Source organism: Labrus mixtus, chromosome 3 (assembly GCF_963584025.1).
Source record: "Labrus mixtus chromosome 3, fLabMix1.1, whole genome shotgun sequence".
NCBI classification, from domain to species: domain Eukaryota; kingdom Metazoa; phylum Chordata; class Actinopteri; order Labriformes; family Labridae; genus Labrus; species Labrus mixtus.
The window spans coordinates 18,436,352-18,453,943 of record NC_083614.1 but is presented as its reverse complement, the minus strand read 5'-3'; the positions used below and the strand labels follow the sequence as shown (position 1 = coordinate 18,453,943).

The window sequence follows — 17,592 nt, the reverse complement described above, 5'->3', positions numbered from 1 at the left end:
CTAGCAAATATTAGGCATGCAATGATATTTTAAGTGATCAGGTTTATGTTAACCTTATTAAGGTCTCTAAAGGGCTCCCTAGATCAGTGGTTCCCAAATTGGGGGTCAAGACCTCCCGGTGGTCACAAGATGCCTTCCAAAATAACTGATAAAAATATAAAAGCATTTAAAATTGCATATTTTACCCATTATTGTAAAAAAAATATACTTAAAGCAATTCAGTTTTAAATAAAACGTATCAGTAAGTACAATTAAAATGAGATTAATGTGTAAAAATACTTCAAAGGTTAGTTTGCACATGACATCAACAATTTCTGTGTCTGCTGCTCTTCAGAGATGTACACACCTGTGTGTCTATTAAGTTTCCACTCATTGCAAATATTTACATGGAAAGAAAGCTATATATAAAACGTCATGGTTTTTATGTTACATGCTTTTGTGTTGCTCTTTTTTGTTACCAGTGTTGGATAGGCTATCTGTGCATGGCTGTGCTGTGTTATATGCTTTATCCACCTCCAGACAGTGGGGGTCCCCAGTCTCTAGCACCCTTATTTTGATGGGAACAAGCTGAAAAGTTTGGGAACCCCTGCCCTAGATCATTAATCAGTGGTTGTGTCAAGGTAGCCAACATTGTCCTGATTAAAAAAACGTTTTTTAGAAATCCTTAACTTAATAAATAAAGTTCTTTCATGCAAATATATTAGACTGCACTCAACTGTATGGGTTTCCTGGGTATTTTGTGAAATCTTATCTTTTTGATATTCAAATAAGTGTAGGTGCAACAAAGAGGAAATAGCCTAGTAATTTCTATTGATCAGTCTAGTTGTGCTGTAATATAAGAAAGAACCTGCACTGAATACAGCTGCACAACTAGACGCATTATTAAGTTAGGATAAGATAATCTCTTATTGATCCTCAAAGTAAAGATGTTGAATTATAACCCACCATGCGGCCTCTGACCTTGAAACTCTAAACTGTGTCACATGTAACATTATGCAATAACTGAAAAGGGCATGGCTGTGGTCTCATCTCAGTAATAACTGTCAGGAATTGAAACCTCTTCTTTAACGTCTGTGATTCTTAGTCAACACTCATGTGGTCACACCTGTGGCTTTATGTAGTCCTCATGTAGATTTACATCTCCTTAGCATCATTATATGCGGTCAGTTCACCTTCATCATGATCATACATTAGGCTGTTGGATTATTTGTCACCTGTGGTATAATCAGCTTTATCCTGTCTTGTGTGGCTATCTCATCATGGCTTTTCCCACGTGTGTGGATTTTTGCCTCCTCCCTCTTTGAGGTGTTATCAGACGAGTGAGCTGTGTAGTTTCATTTTAGCAGAAGCAGCCGGACAGGGTAAGTAACCCTTTAATACGAGTTTTGATAAGTTTCAAAAATCCTTTCAGGTGCTTTGATTGAGTTTTATTAACTGAGTGTTGACATTTGCGAATATAGAGAGTGTTACAGCAGGTAACACTTAATCAAACAGAAGCCAATGGTAATAGCAGTACTATTTCCTGGTGAGGCTACATTTTGTATCTGGGGCATTCTACCGAATTAGTTCAAAGTGCAGTCCCATTACAAAAAAAAAAAGGTTTAACTAAACAATTAAGTATTTAGACATGGATATTTACTGAGATTATATTATGATGTATTTAAACCCAGGGCATTAAATTAGATAGTGATAAGCTAAATAAATAAAAAATATATAATTTATAGGGTACCTTCTATTGAGAAGTAGCTGTCCTGACCCCTAAATTTCAAATTATGTAAATACCACTTCAAACAAAAAAATCCATCATGTTCAGGAAGAATGTTTAAAAGAATTTACTGCCCAAAAATGTTCCAAGTATATCTAAAAGTAAACCAAACTTTAGCTGATAAATATTCAGAGACATTATGTGTAAGCAAAAGAGGAAAAACGTGCATGAAAAGGGGAAATTTGATGCACTGTTGCTCTGTGATATTTAAATATTGGCCTTTTAAAATACAACATGCTTGTTATCAAGGGCACTGGCAGCTGAAACACCTCTATGTAGTTTTAATTGCATGTCAGCTTTGTGCTGTATGTACACAAATCTTTTGTCTGAAATTAATCAATACTTAAACATGTATTTTTAGGCCTAGTGAGTTTCCCAGCAGACACCACAGAGGATTAATTGAAAGCGTCCCAGGATGACGGAGTGGAATCCATGCGTACAGGAGCAGCATGACATTTTCACCTGGTTTACTGAGTCCCAGCTCGGGTCTCTGACCAGGAACAATATAGTCCCTGAATGGTTTCATGGGATCATTTCCAGGAAGTAAGTCCACAAAGTCTTTCACTGTATGCCATCAGAGAAGAAAGTGGAGACATTTCTCAATATCTTATAGAATAGAGATACCAATACTGTGATGCAGGGATTGTTTTTAAGCTTTGCACATGACACGGATTATACAGCTTTTCCTCCATTTTATTGACTTATTATCTCCAAGTCTTATAACAAGACCATGGAGCTGAATTGTCCACAGATTTATGCTTCCTCCACGCCCCGTGTACACATTCACAACGCATAATGGATGATTTATTTGGATTATTTTTAGGTATGGTGTACTCCATCAGTTGACTTTGTCAAGACTTCAGTGTACAGTTTTTAAAACCACATTTTAGATATTTGATAAGTTAAACATTTTCCAAACTGCCTCCAGCTCCAGGTCACATGCAAAACACCTATTCAAAATTTAAAAAAATATGAATATCAATATGGCCACAGCATTTACAGATGAAACTCTTTGAGTAAAGGACTCTTTGTCTAGGACGGCAGAGGAGCTTCTGATGTCCAAGCCTCCAGGTTACTTCCTCATCAGAGTCAGTGAGAGCAGGATTGGCTATACGCTTTCACTCCGGTGAGTGCTTGCAGGGTCAGAGGAGCTGTATTTTGTCAGTTAACAGGTCACAGTTCAGCCCTGTTCATTGTTCTTGATATATACTTATTTTTTCTCTCTTGCTCCCAGCGCAGAGGACTGCTGCAGACATTTTATGATTGACGCGTTGGGGGACGGTCATTACATCATAGTAGGGGAGACGAGACGTCACCGTTGTCTGCAGGACATGGTGGACTTTCACCGAAGGAATCCCATCATGCCTTTCAGTGAGGTGCTGACTGTAGCGTGTGGACAGGTATGGAAATAATAATAAGATAAGATAAAGATAAACTTTATTGATCCCCCATGGGGGACATTTTTTCATTATAACAGCTCAAGAAAACAGGAAACAGGAATATAATTATTAAAAAATAACAAGAAGTTAAAAATCAAACATATGTACATCAGTTAAATAAAGGGAGAAAAAATACAATAATAGAATAACAGAATAATACCAGGTAACTTACACTTCCACTTGTGGAAAGACTTATTATTATTAAAAACACACACAATGTGTAGCATTATTGATATGAGTCATGAGGTGGTGATGCTGTTAAAGAGTCTGATTAAACAGTCTGATGGCAGATGGAATGAAAGACCTGCGGTAGCGCTCTGTCTTGCAGGGTGGGTGTCTCAGTCCTGAAAATAGTTGAGATGTCAGTGGTTTGTATTGTTATTTAGACAGAGGTACAGGACTCATTGAGAATAATAACCCAAACAATTCAATCATAAATACGTACAAAAACACACCTCATTCAAGTAAACTCTAATATCTAGTTAGTATGCAATACAAGGGCTGGGGGGGGTATATCAAATATATCTACAATCTTCTTTTCATTTACTTTTTTGCTGTCTGCCTGTGCACCTTGCAAAAATTAAACGTTCTTTTCTCTCTCGCTCTCTCTCTCTCTCTCTCTCTCTCTGTATGATTTTATAATAGAGCTCAAATAACAATACCGACTATGCAGAACTGCTGTTTCCCCAAAGACATCCAAACTCTAACGCGAGTTTGCTGCCAAACAACTCCCTGCATGCCAACACAATTCTCCCAGAATCAGGAGAAAAAATCCCACCTGCCCTTCCTAATCGGCCAAATAACATGAAGACCCCTGCAATCTCGAATACGGGCAGACTTTACCCTCAATTGGAAGAAGAATTTCCACACATCAGCTCCCCTCTTCAAGCCACGGTAAAGTTGATTAAATAAGAAAGTTTCAGGTATTTTCTGGTGTATAAACTGTGCACTAATGTCATGGGAAAAATTATATTAAAAGTTCTTCTTTCTTTTTTTTAAACATACATTTTTTTTTGCTTTGTGTTTATGATCTCCAGCTTGTGCCAATGAACAGGAACCATCAGCCTCCTGAACTTCCTCGTAGGAAGCAGAACCCGGCTTGTACCAGAACAGTGTCTGCCCCTGACCACCGCTCCACACACACAGCCACTGATCATCCATTCAGCACCCAGAGGAACCAGCAAACAAAGCCGTCAGTGGTCACAAACCTAAAGAACTTCAAGAAAAAATTCCAAAAGAAGAGGAGCCTGTCACAGGAGTTTATGAACACAGAAATGAACAAAGAGGAAACTGAGAGCAGAGGAAACACTGAGAATGAGTACCAGGAGATCCCAGGGGAGCAGAGCTTCAACAGTCCAACATTTTCCCACACCTGCCCTGATATGACACTGACGGGTGGAGAGTTACCTCAGGAGTACAGACAACCTCCACCTTTTGCCCCAGGCTTTTGATATCAAACCGCTTTCTTAAATAAGAGCACAGATGGATTGATCGAGGGATTTTTTGATTAACACAACTGAACTTTGCCTCTGTGCAATGCCTGTCAGCACCTGTGTGTCCAATCGGACTCAAAGCTGCTCGTTTGCTCTTACTGACATTGTTCCCTTTTTTCTAGATCCTTGCTTGTGTTGTATTTACTCTCTGATGTACGTCGCTTTGGATAAAAGCGTCTGCTAAGTGAATTGTAGAATTGTAGAATTGTAGACTACAGCCAAGAAAAGGAAAAAAAAATAAAAATCCAGCCCCAAGTGGGTGCAGGATCAACAGAAAGGCATCATTACATGGAGAAAAAAGCAATAATCCAGAAACCTTTGAAAAGTTTTAGAAAGCAACATTCAAAATCTTGTTTTATTACCTAGATGTTTGTCTAAGGTAAAATAAATACCATACATTTTAATTGAAAGTTTTACTATTTTTATGTGATGCTGTAATAAAGTTTTAAAGACTGAAGGAGGTAGTTTTAGACGCAGCATGTAAAACAGATATGTGATGGTCATGTCAGCTGCTTTGAATACATGAGTTGTAGGCTTCAGTCTCATACGCAAATGTGTACATGCAAAGTAAAGGGAAGAGTGCAGATACTTTAGAAACTTTTACCACAAGTAGAAAACATGCATGTGAGTCAAATCGTTTTTGGACACAGAAAAGATATTTATGAAAATATATAGTTTTTGTATCAAATAAGTCATTTATTTTTCTCTTAAAAATAGGATGATTTTAAAGCACCTTAAACATGTAATATTGATTATGTTTCACTTGTATGTCTAGAACTGTGTAAGTAAGTACTGCTAAGAATTTGACTTAAAGGGATACTTCACCCGTTGAAACATGAATCTGTATTGACGTTGGGTCATATATGTAGTAGAAATGTGAAATAAATTTTGAAGTTGGTGCCTTCTTGGCCGAGAAAAGGCAGAAAGTGTCTTTTTGGCTCATGTGGATGAAAGACACCAAATCCCAGAATGCACAGCACCGCAGGCCACTCCCACTAAGGTCCTCAATTTCAGAATCAGAATCAGAAATACTTTATTAATCCCAGAGGGAAATTCAATCGTTACAGTTTCTCCAAAATATACAGTATAGCAGTAGAAATATAGTAATAAAACATTTACAGACATATTTACTTCAACACATGAGGCCATTTCCTCAACAGATTCTGAGATTTCTTCCAGAATTAATCTTGGAAATTCTTGGCAGAAAACAGACTCTATGTCTGTGTCCATAGGCAAACAGTGAGAGCACCGACACTACCAGTCCGCCCCAGCTCGAGCCGTCGATTCTGGGAGTGAGTTCCCACCCACTGATCTGTGATTGGTCTGTAGCTTCAGTGGTCGAAAATATGAGGAACTAGCGTTGTAGTTTCACACCGCTAACCGCAACAGCTTCCAGTGACGCAATATGACGATATTTGCGTCACTGGAAGCTCCTTTTCAGGCTTAGAAATACAGAACTTTCCAGTCTCAGGGGGAAATGAGGGCTAGATGCACGACCATTCAAAAATACTACCAGTTTACTGCTGATACAATGCTCTATGCAAATGGGTGAAGTATCCCTTTAAGTCATAAATGACCTTTGAAACTGTTTTTCTCTTGGTCATTTTCAAAGTGTAATAATAGCTAAAAGAGACATTATATATATCCTAGTATTTACTCAAACTATGAATTTCCATCATGCCCTTTTCTCCCCTAGTCACTCTTCAAAAAACATCTGTATCAGCCTGCTCATCATCTGCTCATCTGCTCATGCTTCTTCTGTGGGTCGCAGGCTGTGGGGAACCTATCTGACATGGAAGTCACCTTCTATCAAAGACCTGTCTCACTGTGAATCATCTCATACCATTACTAACACAGACAGAAAGACGATTTTAGTTATTGTTCATATTTTAGACTGTATATATAAAAACATGTATCTCAAATTGTTAAGCCGGTTATTATGCTGCATGGAAGTTAAGAACTCTTGTTACCAAACTAAAGGAAAAGCCTTATCTCATAATAGACTACCAAAGTGGCAGTACACCATACCTGGTGCTTCAAGTAGCGTGGAAAGTATGCAATAACAAGTATGCTTTTCCTTTTTTGCTAAAGGAAGTGACTAACATTTCACCCCATCTCATCTGTTTTTGAATATGCAAAGTAATATCTCTTGCCTACCAACAACAAATGATACAAAAATTTAATGTAAACATTACAGTTCTGTCCCTAATTCTCTTCCGTGTTATAATATAAAGCAGGTCCCTATTTTCGAATTCTTTTAAAGAAAAGTAAACAGTCATGTCCTGGGACAACAAGGAGGGCCAACAATCCATTTCAGAGTTTGATTTGTTCGCATACGTCCACAGTGTCGGTAGGTTCACAGCCAACCATTGAACACCGCCCTCCCGGACTACCCCGTGCTGCACAACAGACAGAAACGATAAGCTCGGACAAGAGTGCAGTGACGTCATCTGGGAAGCATTTGGTTTCGAGAAAGGGAGCAAGCTGTGTTACTCATGTAGCGTCCAGGACGTTGTACCTCCGTCTGTAGCCTTTTTTTTTTTTTACCCCCTTTGACTTTAACAAAAGTTGTTGCAAATTTCCACGATTTTTAGCCTAAAACCCCGACGACACAATGTCTTTCATCCCAGGACAGCCGGTGACTGCTGTTGTGGTAAGTTTGGGAGCAAAACTGTATCAATTGAACGGGACTCCATTGTTTTATCTCTGAACAGACGTCAACGTTAAACTCAAAAACTACGAGTGTAAAGTGTTTTTTAAATTGTATGTCAGCCAGGACAAACTCACTTAAATATGCCATTTTAATGAGGTTTGACATCACGTTTACTTTTTCTACTTTTTTTTTTTTTTTTAGGTCAACAGTGGTTCTCGTCAGCAGCCACATAATACCATTGTTCTTGTCGCTAAACCTTTGTTATGGATGATATATTTGACCAAACAAAGGGTTAAATAGTTAAATCACTGAATCAAGAAAGGAGGCTTCGAAATCAGATACCAATTCTACTCTTGACCGAAAAGCTTTTTATTGTCCCGGCAGCTATCTTCTCTTACCGATGGGCGTCACCGGCAGTGATTCAGTATGCGTGGTCGACTTCAACAAAGTTAGGCTACTGAATATGAAGTACACTTAGTTTTCCGTCACCTCTTGCCGTAAAGACTTTGTAAATATACATTTTCATGTGCAAACCAAGGAAGATATTGATATGGCTGATATAGTTGGAATTCCCAAGGTGTCCACTGTGAGAGTTGGGAAGGAGATAAGTGTGACTGAAGCAGTCAGGTTTATTTCCTCAAAGGCTATCATATTGTAGCATTCACTGTCTGCACCATTGTTTCAGTGATGTAACTCTTAATAGGGTTTCCATTGCTCTTTCATTGCTGGTTTTCATCGCTCTTTTTGAGGCAGATTATGACAATGATATTTTTGAGTTATTTAAAAAAAAACATGTCTGAATTTGTTTGCCATTTTTTTGCCCATGTTGATTTCTTCTTGAAAATACTCAATATCGCCTATATATTAGCTTTCAATACTGACAGGATCAAATCATTGCAATTCAAGTAAACATCATTTGCAGTCCACGTGGAAATTGGCCTCTTTGTACCCCATTTACAGTAGGGCTCCACAATTTATCACATTGAGATTGTAATAGAATTTGGATATGTGTGACAATCAGATTGCAAAAGACCCCCTTAAATGCATTGCCTAAGAATAAAGTAAAGGTCATTCAAGCCCAATTTAGCATGGGACGTTTTTTGGTGAGATAGTGATAGAGGATATACTAGTCAGGTTTATTAACCTCTTTTCAGCAGGAGAGAGACATGTGTTGTATATTGCCTGCAAGTCCTGACTGACTGACTCGTACTCAGTGTTAACAATGTTTCAGACATCCTCAGACTTCATTGTATCAGCAGCAACAGTCCGTGAATGTCGAGTTATTCATCATCGCAAACAGAGGCAGTCATTGTGTCGATAAGAGCTGTGAGCACTGTGCTATAAGAGTCATCCTTCCATCTGGTTAATGAGCCTGCAGCTGCTTGTCAATGTCAAGGGCAGGGCTGCTCAAACAGAGTCTCTGTGTCGGAGTGGACCTCGATCACAAAGGAACAGCCTCTGAAATCTGACATTTTTCAGGCTACAAAATTAGTTTGAAGTCATCAAATCAGTGCTCACGCCCTTGCTTAATGCAGATTGGATGTATGGGTATTCTCCTCTCTTTCGTATTCTCTTCTTATTTATCAGCACACTTGCTGAATGTCGCTTGTGAGTTAATGAAACTTTTACATTTCACTTTCAAAACTGTTGCACTTCATTGTAATGTACTACACACATAATATGTAATATAAATGAATGCATCCTGTTTGTTAAATTAATATACATACAGACTAGGTTAGGTTGCAGTATTTAGTCAATGACACGATCAACAAATCTGGAATGACACATGTGTCTGATAAACAAAACATCATTTCAGAAACTGTTGAGGAGTGTAAGGAGGTGAAAGTGTCTCATCTATGCTGGCATTGGGGTGTAATCAAATTAGAGACGCACTCATTGGGAAAATCAGGGCTGATTTGAAATATCAATTTATCCAAATCTCATAACAATGTTTGTTTCATGACTTATTTTGGTGTCAGACTCCCACAGTGCCAACATTTTCTCTCAGCAGGGCCAATAACGGCCGATACTGATGTTGAACCAATGCATCTGTGTTACCTAGTTATTGACACAGTTGTAAAGCTCTGACAGACTGTGTCAGAAACACTGTCATTAAAACAGTATGTACTAATATGTGACTTGTCAGTAATAAAGAAAATCAAATGCAGATTGCATTTTGGGTGTCACAGTCTTTGCATTGAGCAGTTAGTTATGAAGTTTGGATGGATCTAATTTCATGTTTGGTTTTTTTTGTTGATCAGCAACGAATTGAAATCATGAAGTTGCGACATGGAGATAATCTAATCCTGGGCTTCAGCATCGGAGGAGGGATTGACCAGGACCCAGGGCAGAACCCTTTCTCTGAGGACAAGACTGACAAAGTAAGCAATAAGGCCTTACTTAACATGGAGCACTTAAAGCAAATGTCTTTGACTGGCAAAGTTGTCATGTTCACACCGAGAACCTTTGTTGTGTAGGCAGCAAATGCACCTTCACCCATTAGTGTGTTTTCACAATGTTGGTACATTGTTATTTTTAGACAGCAGAAAGTGATTGTGTGTTTGATTTAAAAATAAAAAGTTAAAGGCTTAACATTTTCAGACTCACAACACAGTTACACTCTGCTTGGAGTTTGTTGATTGGACAGAGGAGACATCAACCCGTCAGGTTATTTCTGGTTTTCAGGGTCTTTTTGAATCATACAGCTCCCAATTAATCTGAACTTGATGCATCCGACTTTTCTACTCTTCCTTGACCAAATTCCTGTCCTGTCAGGAAGCACAGTGTTACTAGAGGGCAGGCCTGAACACATCAGCTGCAGCGTCAGGTGGGGAAAAACAGACTCATTTTACTGATGTCATGGAGAGGACTACTGAAGGTTTACACATAACCCGGATGTCTTACCTAATGTGTAAACAATGTGGGCAGAAGAGATGGAAATTGGCCCAAAGCAGATACCTTGTTTTAGAGGAAGGATCAGCCTTATCCTTTTTTAACTATTTAAGTGTAAAAAAGCCAAACAAATGTGTGCTCCAGCTTGGGATGGTTTAATTTGTAACAACCTTTTAATTTTTACAAGTTTCTAATGAGTAGAGGTTAGTAAAAAGGAGGACTGTTGTAAAGATAATTGGAAAAATGAAAACAATTTTCAGTTTAAAAAAATATTTTGCCAGCATTAGATTGTGCCACATAAGGGATTAAATTGAAATAACTAAGAGTTATACTCTTACAGTTAAAAAAAACAAAACAAAAAGGACAACACAAATACAAATCAAACTAATGACTATATTAAATACTTCAGTATATTTGATGTGCTATTTCATTTGTATTTCTTAGTGTTCATTAGCTCGATGTTTTTACACTTTCTGCATCGGTTATTCAGCTGTGATCGTATTCAAAAGTCAACATGTTTGTATCCATCAGGGCATCTATGTGACCAGGATAACACCAGGAGGACCAGCACATGATGCAGGCCTGAGGATGGGGGACAAAATAATGCAGGTAAGTAGGTAAATCAAGCTCGATCCACTAGATGGCACCATGTGTGCATCAGAGTGCCAAAGAGGAGCTCCTTGTCATCTCAACCAGTCCCTCTGTGCAACCACACATCCATATCAAGCTTTGAACAAACAAACTCATGCCCCGAACCTTGGTGTCATAATTGATGACAAGCTAACTTTCACTTGGGCTCAGTCAGGTTTATTTGCTCTGTACAACGTCAGATAGATCAGACCCTACATGTCAGAGCATGCTACACAGCTACTGGTACAGGCTCTTGTGATATCACACATTGACTACTACAACTACTTACTGGTAGGTTTTCCTGCATGCATATTCAAACCTCTGCAGATGATCCAAAACGCATCAGCGCAACTGGTCTTCAGCCTACCCAGAACAGCACATGTCACTCAGCTGTTCATCTTCCTCCAGTGGCTCCCAGGTTCTGTTTGATTCAAGTTTAAAACCCTGCTGCTCACTTACAAAACGGTGAGAAGGTTGCTCCTCCTTACCTGAACTCCTTCCCGCCCACTGCGCTCTTTCAATGAAAGGTACTTGATCCAACATTCACAACAGGGCCGTAAGTGTCTTGTTGTCTGTGGTCCCCCAGTGGTGGAATGAATTACCCAACTCTATTAGATCGGCAGAGTCCCTTTCCACCTTTAAGAAAAGCTGAAGACCCCGCTCTTTCATGAGCACTTAATATTGATGGCACGAATGATGATGATGTTGAAGTTGAGGATGGTGTTGTTTAGAGTATTCACAAAATGCTGTTGATGTTGATGACGATAAAAAAACAATTGTATGCACTCTGTGATTTGCCTCTGTGCACTGCCTGTTCGCTACTGTGTCCAAACAGATTCAAGTCTGTTTTTTGCACTTCCTGACGTCGTTTGCTCCTTCCTAGATCCTTGCTTGTGTTGTGTTTACTCTCAGATGTACTGTATGTTGCTTTTGACAGAGTTGTCTGCTCAATGAATTGTCGAGCCATGTTTCCCTCTCTTTACTGTGGCTGCAGCTCTTCTCTCACAGAGTTCCTCTCTTCCTCCCAGGTGAACGGCTGGGATATGACCGTGGTGACCCACGACAAGGCTCGTAAACGACTCACAAAGAAGGATGAGGATGTGGTACGGCTACTGGTAACCAGGAAGTCGTTGGAACAAGCTGTCAAACAATCTATGGGCGGTTGCCCCAGACCGTAACGTAGTGGCACTTCTGATATCCACAGACTCATGCAATATCCAAGGACTGAACACTCTCATACACAAAGACTCACACAAACTCAGATGATAGTGGCCTTTATAACTACATGACTAAAAATATATTTCATGGATCACACACCAGCGTTCAAAGTTCTTACTCGTTGTGTTTATTGTCACCGTACACACACAAACTCACTTTGGTCATCTGCTATATCTCTAACAAAAGGAGAAATCCCAAACAGTTTTCAGCTCCACAAGTTTCATATTGTATTGACTTCTGTTAACCATCTGTTAACCAATACATAGCGAGAAGGACTGACCAGGATTAAATAAATCCCCAATTTTGCCGATTTAAAAAAAAAAAAGATATATTAAAAGTATTATTTCAGGACATGAGGGCTGACCCATTATTGCAAATGTTCCCATCAATTACTGTTTTTTTATATTTGAACATTGGTGGACTGTAAGAAGTCTTTGGAAAATCTTTCATAAAAGCTTTTATGGTCCTTTGATTTATTCCCAGGAGATGTTTGCTACAGGTCTTCAATCCTCGAGGCACATTTGTATTCAGTCTTGATGCAAGGTATTGGAAATCTTTGTGAGGAAAATCTCTGATCCCTTTGTGCCTACAGCTGACCAAAGTTAGCCTTCATGGTTTTTAGACACATCAGTGAAGGGAACTGCTGTTAATAATAGTATTGATCAACTTTCCATCTGCAATTGTGTGTTCAATTTAGCTGTTATTCCTGTAGAGGTTACAGCGTCATATGCCAAAGTAACAGCTAAGGCACAGTGAAATGATCCAAATATGTAAAGCCGTGTTTGTGTCTGTCCTGTGTGAGTCCTTTCATACATACTCATGTCTTTTCACTACATTGTCTTTGTAATGATGATTCTTTCTATATATCTTTCTGTTTGTTGATTTTTATGACTCTGTAGCAACTTTTCATTTCTTCCTCTTTGTGTTTGCAAGAGCTGAAGATATGACATCAGATGTAAACTACATACATTCTCACAAGTTAAACTTATCACGACTTGTGGAAGCATTCCACGAAGCTACACCTTCCTTTTGGATATAATAAATCTTTCATAGTCAGTACTTTGACTCTCCAGCATGACATTTATCACGTTTAGTATGCTAAAGTTTACGATTTGCTGTTTTGATTCAAACAAAGCCGATAGTTTCACACTGGAGTAGCAGCTGCAGACTGTCTCAGAGTGTACATTTTTTGGAAGGCATGACCTGTCAGATATCAAAAATCAGTTTTTTGATGAATGTGCACACAGCCTTAAAGGAATACTTCAAATCGCTAAAGTTAAATTGTACCTAGAGTTCTGTTCCACAATGATTTACTGCCTCACATACATGCTGTTAAACCTCGCAGAACATATTGACAACTAAACATAAACAGTATTTGTTTTTTTGTTGACATTTTTTATTAAAATGTTAATTTCATTTATTTGTGTCTTCTAATATATATCATAACCGTATCCAACAATGTTTATAAAATGTAAGTTGTCTTCCAAAGTGAAATATCCACTGTGAAAAAAACAAACAGATATTTTGATTATAATCATGAACAGTTCAATGAGAGACGGGCTTTTTTCATTGACGATGACATTTAAAGACAAAGTGCAACATTAATAAAATGTATTTCTGTCCAACTCCCAATCTGTACGTGTGAGCTTCCTGCAAAGGATGATCATTAAAAAAAGTATTTTGATTCCTTACAGTTAACTGTTAGTTTTTCAGATATGCTTCTTTACTGTTCATTGCTTATATAAAACAATCTGATCTATTTTTACCCTTCTCCCATCCACACATTTTTTTTTAAATCTCTCAGGCCCTTCAGGTAGCTTCATGTAGTGTGTTATAAAGTAATCAGCTGACATTTCAGAGCAAAGAATCTATTCCCTGACCTTTGAGTGTGTACCAAGGCTTGTGGATACAGAGAGCTTTTTTCACTTTCATCTCTTTAATATGTGATCCTGGAACCAATCACAACGCCTTTGAACTGCAGGGCCAGGAGGGTACAAACAATCCCAAATGCAGCAAAAAAAAAAAGGGACAATTTCTTGCAACAAAAAAAGTACTCTCTAAAAAAAGAGGCTTGTAAGAATTAGTTTACAATTGGTTGCACCACTTTGGCTTTTAGAAGCACATGTTCTGAGTTGTATCTCTGAGCAGTTTAGTCTATAAATTAAAAAACAATTTTCTTCAGCATGAGGCCAATATCCATTTTTTTAATCCAAATATTTATTATCTTTTTGTTTTATATGAAGCATCACGAAGCTGAGCTAAATTTGCTGTGTAATGTTTTTGTTTTAAGTCTTAAAATAACACCTGGTCTTTGTCACATCATGGGCTAGGGTCGATTTAGGGCAACACTAAGCTAAAATCCTCCCTTTGAGAAATAATTGATGAGTAAAGTGTGTGTGTGTTTATGTGTGTGTGTGCATGCTATTTTTGTCCCAGGGACACAAGGAAGCACGCTCCATTCCACTCCCCTGGGCATCATGATACTATAATACTGTGTTATGAGGCATAAAAGTGGTTGCACAAACATCTCAGACTCACAATGTGCATTTGCTCACACCAATACCATAGCAGTAACACATCGCATGTTGCTTGGTAACTAATGGGAAGCTCTGAATGGGTGCATGATCGCCCAACTTCATTAGAGTAAGTGTGTGACATAATTAAATTAGCGTTTACAAGACTTGTAAACGCTAATTTAAATTGTCAAATAATAATAATATTTTAATTTTGGTCAGATGTCATGATTTTGTTTCAGTGGTCCTTACATTGAATTCTTTCCACCCAAATCTTTGTAGGTTCACTTGTTTTTTCATACACTTTTATTAACCATTGTGTCATTCATTAAAACTAACGCACAAATCAAAAATGAAACAATCGATATGTTGTACCTAAAGAATGCACTTTCTGATCCCTGAAAGATAATGCAAAGATAAATGTTCCTCTCTGCGGGCGGCTGAATAATTACACTATCTAACCGTGAATCATACATGATCCTTGCCTCCCACGTTATGGCAGGGTAATTGTGTTTCCATGGCGATGCAATCTGCTCCCATCACTCTGGTTTTACACCAGATTGGAACCAGATGGATATTCACAGCCTCAGATAGGTGTAAAAGACGTCAGGGGAAGTCCTCTACCTTGAATGTATAGGCATGTAAAGGTAATCTGTGTGTTTTTATGAAGTTCATAAAGTGTTTTCTTTACCCGCATCTTTAATGGCTGTACAAACTGGTGGAGCGATCCACAACAACACATGGGTGGGAAGGCACTGTTCAAACCCATACTACTAAATGCTATAGTCCAAAGATGTCAGCTTTGTTTGAGCAATGAAAGTAAATGTCACTTATATCAGACAGCAGCTGAAGTTGACACATGTCAAATGTATAAAGTTCATATAATAGTAACACTCCATCTTCTTTGGCACACTTGTCATGAAACTAGAGTTGTATACTTCCCTTCTTTATGTCTAAAGTCCTTAAAAACTATGGTTCTCACAGGTTGACAACCTATAAAGTCAACAATCAAAAGTAATGTAGCTGATCTGGAGCTCTCTAATGTGTCACCAATGTGGACAGGAAAGCCTTAAAAGTCATCAGTGCAGGAAGATTTAGAGATTTGAAGGAAAATTAAGGAAGAGCGACAACATAATGGGCCTTGTTAGCTAATGAACAAGAACATACATAATATGGATATTTTCAAATGCTTGTTGAAGTCTGTTAAACTTTATATTTGGAAAATCACGATGAATTCACAGCTTTAAAATAGGCTATATAAGAATATGTAAAAACGTTGGCTCAAACAAGACCATATAAAACCTATAGCGTTCATCATTTGGAGTTTAAAAACTTCAAGTGGATATATTTTTTTTCTGTTTCAATTTCATGATTTCTCGTTAGTTTTGATATGATTGTGTGTTAATAAAAAAAAACAACAACTATGGGGCTGTTTTCTCATTGTGTGGTGGGCTTGGTGCATATCAATGCAGCTTGTTATGAACATGATGAGTGGGTGTGTGAGAGGAAGGAAAGCTGGGCAGCTGGGATCAAAAGGGTTACAACTACACCAGCTCCCCAGAGTGAATGTTAGCTGTTGGCAGATGCATGTCGTAGCAGGCTGAAACTCAAGTGTTTACACACGTTTAAAATGTAAAATAGCCACTGTTTGCATTTGTGTGTAAGAAATTAAATGAGTAGCTTTCAACATGTGTCGTTCATCCAATCACCCCGGCTTCATTGTTGTAAACGGGCAGCAGGTGGTTTATGTTCTTCCTTTTTTTTTTTCTCTCCTGGAGGAACCTTAACCTCTCCTCCTCCCACGCAGACCTCACAGGCGCTCCTCTCCGCCGGAGGCTGCGTGGAGAAGCACACACCAGCTTGATAGTAAACCTGGAGGTAGCATTGAAGACGGTGATGGGAGATGTAGTGAGTGGGCTACAGCTTTAGTTCATTATTATGTGCTGCGTGGTTGTGGCGAAGGAGAGAGAGAGAGAGAGAGAGAGAGATAGATAGGGAGAGAGAGAGAGGTGTCCATATGATGAGACGGTGTGAGGAGCGTCTTGGAAAGGCAGAGGTGTGAAAGATTTGATTTGTCTGGTGAGTCTTTTTAAGAAAGGTCTGTCAAGGTTTCATTGAAAGTTGTGTGGAAGATGCTGAAGTTTGAATCTCCTTTTTTTTTGCAGCATATCCAGGAAGGAAAAGTGGAAGACCGACGGATTTGTGTCCTCATGACTGCTTGACTCAAGTAGCCTAGGCAGAAACGGGGTAACTGACTAGTTTGTTTTGTATCCTACTCTATCTATCTATCTATCTATCTATCTATCTAACTCTATCTATCTATCTATCTATCTATCTATCTATCTATCTATCTATCTTTCTATCTTTCTATCTATCTATCTATCTATCTATCTATCTATCTATCTATCTAACTATCTATCTATCTATCTTGTCTGTCTGTCTGTCTTACTTATATTTAATATAATCTAGCTAAATTGACTGCAATAAAAAAAGCTTCAGTTTAGCAAAGCACTTCCATTTAGCTACTGAGTTGTAGCCTATCTGTGGTTGGATGGTGAACAGAGAAACTGTTTGACTTTAGAGTGAGCCTCTGCACAAACTTACATGCTGGTAACTCCTGTGCAGTTACTGCGTTCACATTGCTTCATTCACAGCTGGTTTACAGCAAATATGGACTTATGAATATGTGTAATTAAAAGGAGTGGACTGCATCTGCCTTTAACTTATCTAACACATGTCTTTCTCAAACGCTGTCGTCCTCAAAATGCCAATTGTCATCATGCAATTCTAAAACAAAAGCAACCAATCACGCCACGGTTGTTCCCGTTTTTCCTCATTTGTCACGCGTGTCAATGTAAATTGTTAACTTTTGTTGTATGTCATTGTCTTCTTGCCTACTTTATATATACTGTTTATATATAACTCAAAATAAAAATGATAAAGAAACAAAACAGGAAATGTATTTCATCAAGTATGTAGAGAAATAAAA

At 38.4% G+C, this 17,592-nt stretch overlaps 3 protein-coding genes across 6 annotated transcripts in view; all 3 read left to right on the top strand.

Moving 5' to 3' along the window:
• The first annotated feature begins 1,087 nt into the window (after positions 1–1,087).
• The window catches only part of hsh2d (hematopoietic SH2 domain containing), a 148,704-nt gene continuing 132,199 nt past the window's right edge, over positions 1,088–17,592 (top strand). Inside the window, exons 1-6 of one of the 3 annotated variants that reach the window (XR_009668712.1) lie at positions 1,088–1,361; positions 2,127–2,308; positions 2,802–2,891; positions 3,000–3,165; positions 3,850–4,098; positions 4,242–4,952. Coding sequence is in view for 2 of the 3 variants with exons in the window: in XM_061033502.1 (XP_060889485.1) it covers positions 2,181–2,308; positions 2,802–2,891; positions 3,000–3,165; positions 3,850–4,098; positions 4,242–4,655 (1,047 nt within the window). In the remaining variant the exon portion in view is untranslated. Of the gene's footprint in view, positions 1,362–2,126; positions 2,309–2,787; positions 2,892–2,999; positions 3,166–3,849; positions 4,099–4,241; positions 5,155–17,592 lie in introns of those variants that run through there. The other 2 variants (XM_061033502.1, XM_061033503.1) reach the window with 2 other exon arrangements.
• tax1bp3 (Tax1 (human T-cell leukemia virus type I) binding protein 3) lies at positions 7,145–13,505 on the top strand. Its single transcript, XM_061033497.1, has 4 exons — positions 7,145–7,350; positions 9,612–9,731; positions 10,774–10,851; positions 11,901–13,505. The coding sequence occupies exons 1-4, from the start codon at positions 7,312–7,314 to the stop codon at positions 12,048–12,050; spliced, it is 387 nt and encodes a 128-aa protein (XP_060889480.1). The 5' UTR covers positions 7,145–7,311; the 3' UTR covers positions 12,051–13,505.
• slc1a6 (solute carrier family 1 member 6) overlaps positions 16,431–17,592 on the top strand; it is a 12,735-nt gene continuing 11,573 nt past the window's right edge. The window contains exons 1-2 of one of the 2 annotated variants that reach the window (XM_061033496.1): positions 16,431–16,659; positions 16,769–16,850. The gene's annotated coding sequence lies outside the window, so the exon portion shown is untranslated. Of the gene's footprint in view, positions 16,683–16,768; positions 16,851–17,592 lie in introns of both variants that reach the window. The other variant, XM_061033495.1, reaches the window with a different exon arrangement.